The following is a 13,004-nucleotide window of genomic DNA, read 5'->3' as shown; positions in this document are numbered from 1 at the left end:
ATGGGTTTCGGCTTGACCACCGCGACTGTCTTCCTACCGAAAAACCACAAGGAGGAGTTTAAGTAGGAGAGGCTTTTTAAGGCAAATTGTACTTCACCTTATTGAGCTCCAGAAGTTGACGATATGTAAGTGAGTTTTTGTTCACTATGCGGAAGTTTTTAGTGGTTTTGACATCTCCTTTGCGCAGGCTGCTTCCACGAGTCGCCTTTTGATTAGAATTGCACAAACGGTGCCAGCGTTGCCCTTGTCGTAACCTCAGGACAATCAAATGCTTCCATGAAAGTATTTTTATGCTTAATGTGACTATTGAGTACTGTTCCTGGATCAGTTAATATATATTCTTGCTTACCAAACTAGTAAATATTGAGCCATTTGCAAAGAGCATTCCGTGGGCTTTAAAGGTTGCTTAATCTGAGTTTCCCATGGACTTCAAGGAATGTGAGGGAGGTTTTTCAATGTCCATTTGTGTGCTGTTGATGTTTTAAAAGTGTAAGGTGTGTTATTCCGAGTAGCGCATATACTCTATCATGCTTTCGAATATTATGCTCTCATTTTCCCTTGTCCAAAACCCTATCATTCCATTCAATGCACATTTTTACTTAAAATTGTAAGTAGACATTTGGCAAGTGCTCACAAAATTCGTAGGATTTCCAGTCGCCATGCGAGATCAAAACCTCATTATATTAGGTAAATCTTTTTAAAAATGAGAGCTACATGATCCATAAAAAGTCGTTAGATGCAGTAATGTTAAGCTAGCCACCTTTGTCACCATTAACTGCTTTTTTTAGTAGTACTCTGTATATTAAGGCTTCTTTATGGGCATTCAACCTCTCCCATTAATTCATTCCCCGTGAGCTTACAAGTTTCACCAGATAGCAAAGGTAAAAGTGTAAAGGTTTTCAAATTTTTTAGGTCTGTACAAAGCAGTTAACACGACCACACCTCACCCTACCCAAAACCAATGCACTCCTCCACCTGAAGGTTTGTTATTGGATCTGCATTTTGATTATGATATTATGCATTCTTTAGTTCAGTTCCTTTTGACTATTTCAAGTTTTGGAGTGCTTTGTTTTGGTTCCCGAAAAATTGCAGTGAATATTCTTAAGCCGAATTTTTCTTTGGAGTATTTCACATCATTTCAAGGAGACTGTTGATCCACGTACAGTGCATACAAACGTAAGATGGGATATTTTTCCTCCGATTTTAGGGGTTACCAAGGGACTCTGAGGTTTTCGGTAATGCAGGTCATTTTCTTGACTGCTCAGGGCCTAGCTGTGTCCATTTTTTTGCTTTATAAGCCATTTTTCTAGCATATAGCCGAGTGCACTGAAGAACAAATGGACTCTTGGCTAGAGCAAACGTGCTCGAAACAGCGGATGCGTCGTCAAAGCACTTGCAACCCACTCAGTGTTGCCCAGTTTCCTGCTTTCCTTATGTTGCACAAACGATTCGGGAACCCAAATCACTAACACAGTAAAGTTTTTCACCTTACGGTCACTGAATTGTCAAAACACGTGCCATGTGCCATTCCAAAAGGTGAAGAGGTGGGCTTTAAATCCATTTGGAATATCAGTTACCAACGCCACTGAGTGAATTATACGCGATCTAGATGGCTCATTGTGATTAGGCAATACTATACTGCTTGAGCAGTATAGTATAGGCTTAATCATTTGTCTATCCGGCTTCTCATCATCGGGACCACCGCTGCAAGTTGGTATAAAGCCTCAAACAGTGAGAAAATGTGCATCATTGGACGTATGGATGTTATTCTTAGCTTTTGATCGCCTTAATCAAGCCAAAATATTTACACAAGCAATGATGAAGAGCTTTGCAAAGGTTTTTTTTGTTGGCAAATCCGAAAAGCCCTCTGAAGGAGAATGATGGAAGGGACATTATTGACAAAAATATTCGTTTGTTTTCTTCTCTAGATGGCGAATGTGGGCAAGAGGAATTGGATGCCATTGTAGTGGAAGCGCTGTTTCTGCTAGAAAGCGTTCTTTGGATAACTTACGGGTAGGTGAGATGAGGCCATACCAAGCACATGCATCTCAGGACCAGTTGTTAGGGCAATGGCCTAGCAGTTCAGAAAAGGTCCAGCGGACCTTTGTGTGTGTGCTTTCGCTCTACAAGCAATCTTGTTTATGATGGACAATAGCCATTGTAGGTGCATTCAGTTTTAATGAATTTTGGTTGTCATAGCGAGTCTTGGGGAGTCATTAGCATAACAGCAGATACAGGAGAAGAGCGTCGTGCATGGGAAGGAACCAAAATTGGCTCACATTAAATTAAAACCAATCAACATACAAAAACGGCAAATACGTAGTCCTAAGATCTTTTTCCAACTTTCGTACCTGAATAAACATTTACATGGGGCTACCTCTGAAAGGTCATCCATTAAAATCTTCCAGGGTAGACTTTGGTGCTAATGAATTCAGCTAGGTAGCATAAAATGCGTATCGATGAGCATGAAGTTGGGCACAAGTCACCATCAAGATGCTGTTATTAAGCATTTTTGGTTACTGGCGTTTGGATGTTAGACTATTGTTCTAGCATTGAAAGATTTGTTTGAAAAACGTTACTGAAAACCACAAGGTAACAAAGGAGGTGAGGGAATTCACCTTAGTTTGCTCGAAAATGCTCATCGCAACGATGATTTCGACATCAAATGCCGACATAAACGATTGGCCTTACTATAATTCACTAAATTTGGTTGGAAATATTGGTGCTGAATGCAATTGGCTCCCAAAAGCATCACTGTGGTGACCTTAAACTAACCTCAGTGAAGTGATCAATCTCACTTCTTCGATGAGTGGCGAGTGTTAGTCGCCATAGCTTTGATTAAATTATTATTTTATCGAGATCCCAAAGTTTATGTTGGGTTCTTCGTTTTGCGATATAAAACATATTTGATCCTGTAAAGATGTAAAGACTGTTGAAATTACAAACGACTAGTTCGTTTCAGTGAAACAATTGATACGACATATATCAGTTACAGCTCTGCAAACCGCAGCCCAATGTAGTAATTTGGAGTGTGCACAAAACAAAATCCTAGCCTCAAATATACCTGCTTCGGCACAGCATCGTCTACGATAAATTTGTTAAGTAGGAAGCTCCATGAAGACGCATCTGCTCACCAGACCTCTCAACACAGGCTTAAAGTGTGGATCCGCCCAAGTGTTTATCGATATGTCCTCGGGACGCCACATTTTCTATGCATTTTGCGAAGTGAGGCACCACACTTCGCCATTTCCTTGTACATCTGCTAGAGTAATGGATTGCTTCTTCGAGAGATTAACAAATTGAAGGAAATCTTCATCTTAAAATGTCTAACCCGATTAAAGTTTGACGTAGGTGGGGATACAACCCTTTTCGTGTGCATGACTCTGCACGAGTTTAAAAACACTCTTTGTTTGCATGTTTTACAGAAATTTGGGGCTAATCACGTGGAGGGGAAAAATGCACAGGCCAGTGTGAGCAAAGCATCATAAAATTCTGCCTAGCGGCAGTTATCAAATCAGTGACAGTGTTTTTACCTTGCATGACTAAAAACCCATTGATGCAGTTACTCCTTATGCGTTGGTGTTTGGTATGATAGTGAATAGATGTCGATGCAAGGAAAGCGTCTAAGTAAAAACAGAGGTTGGAACACGTTACGTTAGATAGGTGTGGCCTGCTTGGCAGAACGGCGTTGTTTGCCTAAGGATGGCGCTCGTTCATTGGCTCAGACGAAGGCCGACTGCCGGTTGGCTCTCCACGCTTCATTTACTATTGATTGGCTCCTTGGGGTATGCAGTGTGTGGCCAGTGCCAGTGCTGCAGGGTTGGCAGGCCGATAAACTGAATCAGCGACCGTTTGCCCTCACACACGTCTTTTCCTCTGTGCCCCGCACACCTTATCAGGGATGGTACGTGAAATCTTGATTTATCGGCCATGTGGCCCATTTCCACTGTGTTTCGGTTATCCATTTATCGTGTGTCATTATGAAAGACGATTTGCCACATAGGTCATTGCTGCAATCATTTTCATTCCTCCAATAACAGTCATGAAGACGTGACTATAGAAAAGTGGCCTTAGGTTTGTGCAAATCAACACTAATTCGGCTTTTATTTCTTTGCGACTTCGCGACAAACACAAATAAACGGGACTCTACACTTAGTTCGTTGTCAAGACAGCCCACTATGCTTTGGTAATCCACCATTGTAGGCACAATCACAGATCTCTCACCATCCTATTCAACACAAGAAATGGAAGTTGATTTCTGTTTTCTGTGAAAAGAAACATTTATTTGATGAGAAGCGTAAGAGGTGAACGTCAACTTACTGACTCTGGCTTGTTATTTTCTGCTTTATTTTAAGTAGCCTTACGGCGCCCGTCAGCTTTCAATAGGTTTGATAAGTGTCTCAACGTGTGTTGCCGCAATCTACAAAGACCTGTGCTCATTTAAAATAAGGACCTCTAAGGATAATTTGTGATTCGAACACCGCCTTATTCCTAATACATTACCTGAGTAGTGCAGCATTGATTCAGACCCACTTAATACCATTGCCGGCCCGACAAGGGCTGCACAAATATTGTAAATATTACCTCGGTAGAGTTCAAAGTGAGTGAATAGTCAGTGGTTTTGTTCCTTATTTAAATTTGCCTCGGGTCGTTGCGCAGTTTTGACTTTGGTCGCTGAAGGCCTTTGTAGGTATTTGCGAATTTCACTTTTTAGCCGCTGAATGACCACCAATAAGGTTCAGCGTTGGCATTTTTCTCTCAAACTGATTGATCGCCTACCACTGGAAAATCTTCCAATGGTTTGAACGTAACTGCAATAATCGAATACGTGACAGATTTAATGCCAATCATTCTCCTATGAATTGGCGCGCAGTCTATTGCACTAAAGGTGCAACACGGCTGGTAACTATTGTCTTCGGTTTGGGAAATCTTTCTACTTAAATCCAGCATTTAAAATTTTAGAAAGGTATATCTGGACCACTAGTTTTATCAATCTTCACGACATGTTTTGGCTCATCGTTTCTCCTGGGCTACAATCTGGGCGTCGCAAATCTGCCCGGAGATGTAAGTTGCTGGCCATTTGTTGCAAAGACTACTTCAATTGCCTGCCAGTTGCTGCCTTCTGTTCACTAAGATGTAAAGAAGTTGAATTCGGTTGAAACGGGGACCCAGTAATCCACGTGTAGTGTGTTTACCCATTCACATCGATACATATCACTTTCTGATTACACCACCCACCTGGAATTTCATTTAAGAGTTGAGGACTGGGCATCAAACCAGCAGGTTTGACAGATTCGGCCAGACACATACTTACGCCTAGCAGTAAAGCCGATATTAAAGCTGACCTGACCTTCAGCCATTCAGTTGTACTTCACTTTGCTTATCATCAAACAAAACTCCCAACACATTCTCCTCACTTTCACTTTCTCTCATTTCTAATAACACACAATTACGAAAAGTTTTGAATTGAACCATAAATTGTCAATATGTAGTATTTCAAGATGTCAAGTAAGAGTACCGCCTTTGGTGTCTATTGTAACGGATCATTGTCACTTTACTTATCACCATTGACCGCCTGTTTTATGCCTCGTCCCAACAGAACATCAAAAGGTTTTTGGTTGGCTACTACAAGCCTGATAACACGTCCGGTTTGGATGCCAACTTCCTCTACGGCCAGACAACCTCGGTGCTGGTCATCTGTGCCGCCATTGCAGCCTTCACCTGCGGTTGGATCGCCGATGGCCTGGGCAGGTGTGATGATTTGACCCCTTCTATCCTCCTCAAAAAGCACTCAATAAGATCATGGATCTGCCAAACTAGCTGTGGCGGGTCGGAATACAAAGAAAGCTAGTTCAAATCCAGTAAAATAAACACTAATATCTACTGTGTGAACTTCATAGGACCTCATTACTCGTATGCTACACAACGATCTACCCACCACATACAGTCTGGCTCCCAAATGCCCATGATTTGTTGTAATTTCATCTTAGATTAATTTGCACACAGCACTTCTAATATGTTTGTTGGCGTCTTTTTCTACAGGAAGCGCAGCCTAATGATGAACAATGTGGTCGGCATTGTGGGATCAATTATCTCTTCTGTGTGTCTGGTGGCGAATCAGCCTGCCCTGCTGTATTTCGGACGTGCGATCAGTGGTCTGAACAGCGGTCTGAGCATTGGTGTTGCAGCGATGTTCCTCACAGAGATCGCGCCACGTCATCTGCGGGGCATGATCGGAGCTTGCAACCAACTGGCTATTACCATCGGCATTCTCATCTCCTATGTGCTCACCCTCACGCACCTCCTGAACACACCTACTCTCTGGCCAGTCGCCATGGGCGTCGGCGCCATCCCCGCTGCAGTCGCTCTCGTCATCTCCTTCTTCACTGTCGAGTCGCCGCGTTGGCTCTACCTCAAGAAGAAGGACGAGGAGGCTGCACGCAAAGCCTTTGCTCACATTAACGGCTCCGAGAATGTGGACATGTTCATCGCCGAGATGCGCGAAGAGCTAGAGGTGGCTCAGAACCAACCAGAGTTCAAATTTGTTGAGCTCTTTCGTCGCAGAGATCTCCGTATGCCTGTCATCTTAGCGGTTCTCATCCAGGTCATGCAGCAGCTCTCGGGAATTAATGCTGTAAGTCATCTCTTTCGTACCTTTGGGCACATCCATACTACTTACGACCTGAAGGTCGCTTTTGTAAAACCTCATAGTGAGGTTTTACAAGATTATGTGTGTCAGTGTGCCGACTTTGCGAGAATGCTTCATGGATTGTTTAAAAGTGAGTAAGTTTACTTCTGGTTACATCTTACCGAAATGGGTATTTGTGGGCTCTGGCTGACCCTGCAATATTTTGCTGGCGCAAGCAGCATGTTGCCTTACCTTGTACAAAGTAAATGCTCATACCATTAAGCATTTTGCAGCAGTGTGGTGTGGTCCGTAGATAAGGACCACAAATTGATCGCCAAGCCTGTGAAATCCGTAATGTGAAATCGTGACAAAAACATGCGAGCATACTTTTGATTTTTTCATCCAGCGAGTTCATGCCGCGAAAGTGAGCGGCTCTTAACTACGCACTTCTTCCGCAACTTCAGGCGGAGGAGTGGTACATATGGGATAATGCATTGTGCCACCTAGTTTCTTTGAGATATGCAACTCAAAGAATGTTGCAGATCACTTACCAAAGCTGTGTGAGTCATCAACTCAAGTTCGAGCGCATTCATAATTGGGAACCGCAAATCTTCCTTCACCGAGATGACTAGCTTCCAAAAGGTGCGTCACCAAAAATTTGTCGAATAACCTTCCAGTAAAGCTTTTAAAAAATTATCGGAACCAGGGAATTCCACACCAAATATTGCCTTATTCAGAGAGGGACAGAGTTTAAGGAAACAAGATTTTACTTAGAGTTCTCATTGGATTAGTTGAAATATTTTCAGCATTTTTATTAACAACATAACATACCTTCAGAGCTGCCTGTTATTATACTGTAGCGTAGAATTTGCTTTATGCATGTGTTAATCAGACAAGTGGTCTCTAGTTTATTAAAGTCATTTAAATGCTTTATTTGAAGATGATGGAGGTAATCTTACTGTAATGGAGCAAAACTACTATTGAGTTTCAACAAATATCACAACAAATGGAATTCCGTTTGCCTGTTTTATAATCCATTAAATCGTTGCTGAAGTCGCACCCTGCAATCGCGTATCGCCGACTAGCTAAAGTAGCTTACCTTGTGGAGAATGAATAATGTAGATGTAACTTTGTGTCACGCATTGTGGTCTAGGTGGTTGCGAATTCCTCGGAAATGTTGAAAGGCGCCAACGTGTCGTCAGACATGCTGGAGTACTTTGTGGTAGGCCTGGGTCTGCTCAACGTCATCTGCACAATCGTGGCGCTGCCGCTGTTGGAGAAGGCGGGTCGGCGCACTCTTCTGCTGTGGCCCACCCTCGTGCTGGCATTAACACTGCTGCTTCTGGTGATCTTCGTTAATATCGCTAACAACGATGGTGTTGTCAATAAGATGCCCTTCATTCTCGTTTCTGCTGTCCTCGTCTTCATCTATGTCGCCGCCTTCGCCATGGGTCTCGGTCCAATGCCCGCGCTTATCGTCGCCGAAATCTTCCGTCAGGGTCCCCGCGCCGCCGCCTATTCCCTCAGTCAGAGCATCCAGTGGGCCTGCAATCTCATTGTCGTAGCCTCCTTCCCTTCGCTCAACGTAAGCCTCTTCCTCCTCCCTTCCGGCTCCAAGTGAGATAATGGACTGTACTCGTAAATCATCATTAACCACCTCTCTCTCAGCAGTATGAGGGAGTTAGACGTAATTTTGGTGATAGACTACTCTTAAAAAGTTTCGAGGTGTGCTGAATAAAACAAAACAAAGTTAATTTATTATTTTATTTCAAATAGTTCCACTTTAGGCTCAGTGGAAATCTACGAAATAAGCAAAAGTCATTGACTGCACCACTAATTTACCTAACCAACAAAAGTATTCTAAACTCGATATTCCAATGTATTAGACGAAGCACCCCAAGACCTCCTTTGAAAGTCTGATTTGAAAGGGTTATCTTATTCACACGTGGTAGCTGAGTCCGATGATTGCTTGGAGTGCTTCTAGATGCGAAAAAGCTAACTTCCCATATTCTGACTTAAAGTCGGCGTCATTTGAGTGAGGATGGCCGGTCTGCAGAACATTAAGCGGATTACTAGATTGCAAACACTATTAATAGGGCTCTTGTGTTCGTGTAGGGAGCGGACAGCCACTTCCCAGCATTTTTTCTATTATCTTGATTAAATAAATTCCCATACTTTATTTTGAAGGCAAAAGTGTCTCCTGTTTACAATAAATAAAAGCCTATTTACGTCAAGTGTAAACCATTCCAACATATTTCTTTTTAAAACCACTTATACCACTCCTGAGTACAGTGGAAAATCCCACTGAACTGCAACAAAGCATGCGTGTGGAGACACTAATAAGCCGACAGGGCGTGGGAGATGGGAGTCGTTGCGAGTTCCTTTAATTTGGGGGTGTCACGTAGTATGTGTGGATGTGATTTACAGGGGCTGTTGAAAGGCTACGTTTACCTGCCGTATCTTGTGGTGGTGGTGGTTTGCTGGGTGGTATTCTTCCTCTTCATGCCGGAGACGAAGAACCGCACCTTTGATGAGGTGGCACGTGATCTGGCCTTCGGGAGCATTGTGGTGGGTAAGCGCACCGCGGCGCTGCAGTCGCCTGTCTTCACCAAGGAAGACGAGGAGGCCGCCACCGCTCTCCGACGCACTGACGACGACTCCAAGGTCGATGCCTAGACTACTCTCTTTGCTCTCCTTCCCCCTCCCCTCTCTTCCGTTTATTCATGGCGTGATGCACTCCCCCCTGCTGTTTGTGTCCGCGCTTCCCCTCATCTACCCACTTACTTGCCTTCTATCCCATTTTACCCCCATTCTCCATAGACCAAGTTACTGCACGGTCAACTCTTCGCTCTTCATTCTTCTTATAGATGTGGCAGGTCAATCGGGACTTCACTATAGTTTTGATAATGACTCTGTTGTTGTTTTTATTTTCCTCCTTTTTGCAAATCTTACTGGGTGGTTATTAATGCTGAAGTGATTAAAACGACCTGTTAGAAGTGGATTGGCAAGCTTTCGTGTACCTTAGACCGTTATAGTGTGCGGTCGGGGGCAAATGTACCGGTGACCGATTGTATGTGGACTGAAAGCGCAGGTGGAAATCTTTCGGCTTCTGTCCAGTTTCGATTTTGTAAAACAGACTTGAAATATTTTCGCTCAAATCGCCCTCAGCGCATAGTCTAATTACTCCTTTTCTGACGTTTCATTTAAACTTTAGCTATAACAGGAGACTAAATTTCTGCTCTTCAAAAAGTGACCGTAAAATAACTGAGGCGCATGGGCGCAGCCTCAAACTAAATGCGTACTTTTAGCTTACCTGCACAGATGCTTTTTATTTAATGGCTGCCCGCGCCACATTGCCTACAGTCGAACAATTAGAAGGCTTAATGAGCTAATTCTCTCCCAAAGGAAGAAGATTAGGGGGAGTCTAAGGGTCTTTTCTAAATGAGCGCAGAACTTGAAGTATGGTCACGGACGTATAAAGAACACTGGATTTTGGGCATATGCTTGACGAAAGCCATGGCAAATGGAATTAAGGGACTGGGGTAATTTATAGATTTTGTTGCCGATGGAAATACCAAGGCATCACAGTTGTCGAAGATCAGGTGCACATGACCTTTGTACTTATACAAGTACCTGACAGAAATTATTTGCAAATAATACGTCTAGAAGAAGTAATCCATTAGATCCGTGTCATGCTTTTATTAAAGCATGTGATCCGCAGAAGAGGGCGTACCTTCGTGTCTGTGGACCTCTAAGCACATGACTGAGCCAAAATGTGGAGGACGTACGTGTCTGGGTCACCAATATGTCTTGTGCTTGCTTCAATACCCATTATCTCTAATTCAGTTAAACAAGATATCACGTATTCGGCACTTTTTAATATAAGGAAATGGGATGATCTGTGTACGAAGGAGGGCACTCTATTTACCAAATCGCTTATAATGGGTGGTTTTAATAGACTCAGTGGGGAAAATTGAAAAGAATGCTGAAGATGTGACACTCCAGCTATTTTGACTGGGAGGCTTTCTAGTCACACTAACTATAATTAATCACTTATTTGAACAGCAGCAGCTTCACTTGATCTTAAGTTGTTAGTAATTTACATAATTGTCATAACGCCTTCATCCCGTCCCAATGCAAGCGGAGAGAATCTCCATCCATAGTTATTCTGCTTTAAAATGTCATGCAGTTTGACAGTCAAATTGCATCGGACCACTTTTTTTATCTCTCAGTTTGAACCCCCACAGTCTACGTTTACGTTTGCAGCGATCAATTACTTTATTTATCGTTTAAGTTTGAACTAATTTTCCTTTTCTACAGAAATTTGGCTAAAGTTTTTCAAACTAGCTCCGCATCCTACCTTTTGCCTTCACCGTCCGATCTTCATCCTAGTGACAGGACTCTGATCTAACCACCCCAGCGGACGACCATAGTGACAACTTACCAATTGAGGAGTCCACCCTTCGCAAAACGGTGGTCGTTTGGGTAAATCTGCAGGGTGGTGGTTCATACGGAGAGTTCGGTGGCGTAAGTTTCGATGTCTTCTTTGGTTTGATGTCAGAAATCTGGCAAGTGACAAACGCTCAGAGGATGAACCAGTCGTTTAAAGCAGCTATTTGGAACCGGCCATTTATCTCCATACATCAGAGGCGCCACAGTCTTCCCGTAGTAGACTCATCCTACTGAAAGTAATTAAATTAAATAACTATAGTAGAAAGCAGTTAATTTTACCAATTAAGTAGTCAATTCCAATGGGTGAATCCAACTTCAGTCGCCGTACGAAAGGATTTTTAATCCTTCTCAACTTGATTTAGCTAATACACTCGCTACCGACGCGGTTTTTCGCGTACAATCTTCTCCCTTTTATTGGCTAGTGAACCTAATCAGCAGTGCAGCTGCATGGCAAAGCAGATGCTTTGTTTGGTTTTGTACTTTTCATGACCAAAAATGCGTCAATAACCCCTCCACCAGAGTTGCTTTGTAAAGGAAAGGGTTTTGCTCCTCCTGAACCGCATATTGGTATTAATTGCTCTATTCTCCCCATTCCCTTGAGTGGTGTATTTTTGTTGTTTTCGCTAGCAGCGGTATACCGGACGTTGGGATTTTGGAATATGAAGGTGCGCTTTGGCTGAGCTAAAGACGCCGGATAAGCCCGTGTTAAAATAAGATTGCGTAGGTTTTAATGCTCATCCAAAATGCTGCGACCTCCATCGGAGACTTATGGTTCCAATGTTTAAAAACCATCCACAAACATAAACACTCAATGCTCCGAAAGTGACAAGGGCAATCTTGTCACATGGCATGTTCTGTGCGCACCATTGATCTTGAGATTCTCCATGCACACTTTGCTTTAGTTGCACCCCATTGGGAGCTCGATGGGCGTTGCATGAATCAGCCCATTTCTAAGGGCGCTATTTAGAACCGAAGTAGCGTTTAACATCTCTTTTCATTTTTCCAATCCTTGCTCACTTAGAATTGAAGGGATTGAAGCACGGCTATTTTGAACACGAGGTTGTACGACACACGTCAGTCAGCTTTAGGAAAGGTTTCAATGCAGTATCTTGACATGGATAACCCTGTGAAGTAATGAAGACTTTGACAATTTGAAACAATTCTGCTTTTCACCAAAGTAGCCTGTAAAAATAGTCTAGTAAAAACAAGACTTTATTTGGAAATGAATACTGTCCACATATTACAGAGTGTTGCCTTCCTCTGCCTGGGTAATGCCCTTCGGTGTCAAATTCGAGTTGGCATTGACATTGCTGTTACCACCATTCGCGTTGCTACGAGGTTCACCGGAGAGTATTTTGGCAATTTCATCGAATGATTTATTCTTCGTCTCCGGCATCACAAAGAAAAAGAAGCACCAACAGATCACGACAACCACAAGGAAGGGAAGGTAGACGAAGCCAGCCATTGCTTTCTGCAGGAGAGATCACACAACCTTTAAATATTGCCAATTCTAAGCATTACCTTCATCGATTTGCCGTTGCTTCTGTTGTGTATTAATTAGCCGCCTTAGAGCATGATTCTGATGCTCAAGCGTGGGCCGTGCTAAACGGCCCCACTCACATCAGTTTCATAGATTTGTGCTGAGTTTTAAGAGGTCGTAAGAGGTCAGTGGATTTTCAGTTAATTTAATAACCACGGCTCTGTTAGAATACGTACAATAAGGAAAGATTCGTAGTCTCAGTGTGAGGTGTCGACATTATGCAGTAAGCTCGGATAAACATTGAAATGGGCATAAATCAGTGAGCTTATAATTTAAAAAGGGCAATAGACTATGAATGACGGCGGTTATCGTGCAATCGATGCATTAGAGTTACCAAAATTGTCACTAGAAGAATACTCACATTGAGAGGTGGAAAGGTTGCAA

The 13,004-nt window shown here is 42.9% G+C and overlaps 2 protein-coding genes across 2 annotated transcripts in view; one reads left to right on the top strand and one right to left on the bottom strand. All coding sequences in view use genetic code 11, as the record gives it.

The window, feature by feature from the left end:
- On the top strand, positions 1-9,304 carry EGR_01567 (Solute carrier family 2, facilitated glucose transporter member 3; the record flags this gene model as incomplete). Its single annotated transcript, XM_024490816.1, has 8 exons — positions 1-62; positions 1,929-2,013; positions 3,702-3,785; positions 4,963-5,064; positions 5,600-5,751; positions 6,043-6,634; positions 7,782-8,213; positions 9,056-9,304. The coding sequence occupies 8 exons, from the start codon at positions 1-3 to the stop codon at positions 9,302-9,304; spliced, it is 1,758 nt and encodes a 585-aa protein (XP_024354681.1).
- A 3,016-nt stretch (positions 9,305-12,320) lies between these two features.
- Positions 12,321-13,004, bottom strand: part of EGR_01566 (Solute carrier family 2, facilitated glucose transporter member 3) — a gene marked incomplete at both ends in the record, with an annotated part of 4,309 nt that continues 3,625 nt past the window's right edge. Inside the window, one exon of the mRNA XM_024490815.1 lies at positions 12,321-12,551. Within this exon, the coding sequence (XP_024354680.1) occupies positions 12,321-12,551 (231 nt within the window). The remainder of the gene's footprint in view (positions 12,552-13,004) is intronic.

The sequence above is a fragment of the Echinococcus granulosus genome (genome assembly GCF_000524195.1).
Source record: "Echinococcus granulosus chromosome Unknown EG_S00006, whole genome shotgun sequence".
In the NCBI taxonomy this organism is placed as follows: Eukaryota; Metazoa; Platyhelminthes; class Cestoda; order Cyclophyllidea; family Taeniidae; genus Echinococcus; species Echinococcus granulosus.
This window is presented reverse-complemented; position numbering and strand designations above follow the sequence as displayed.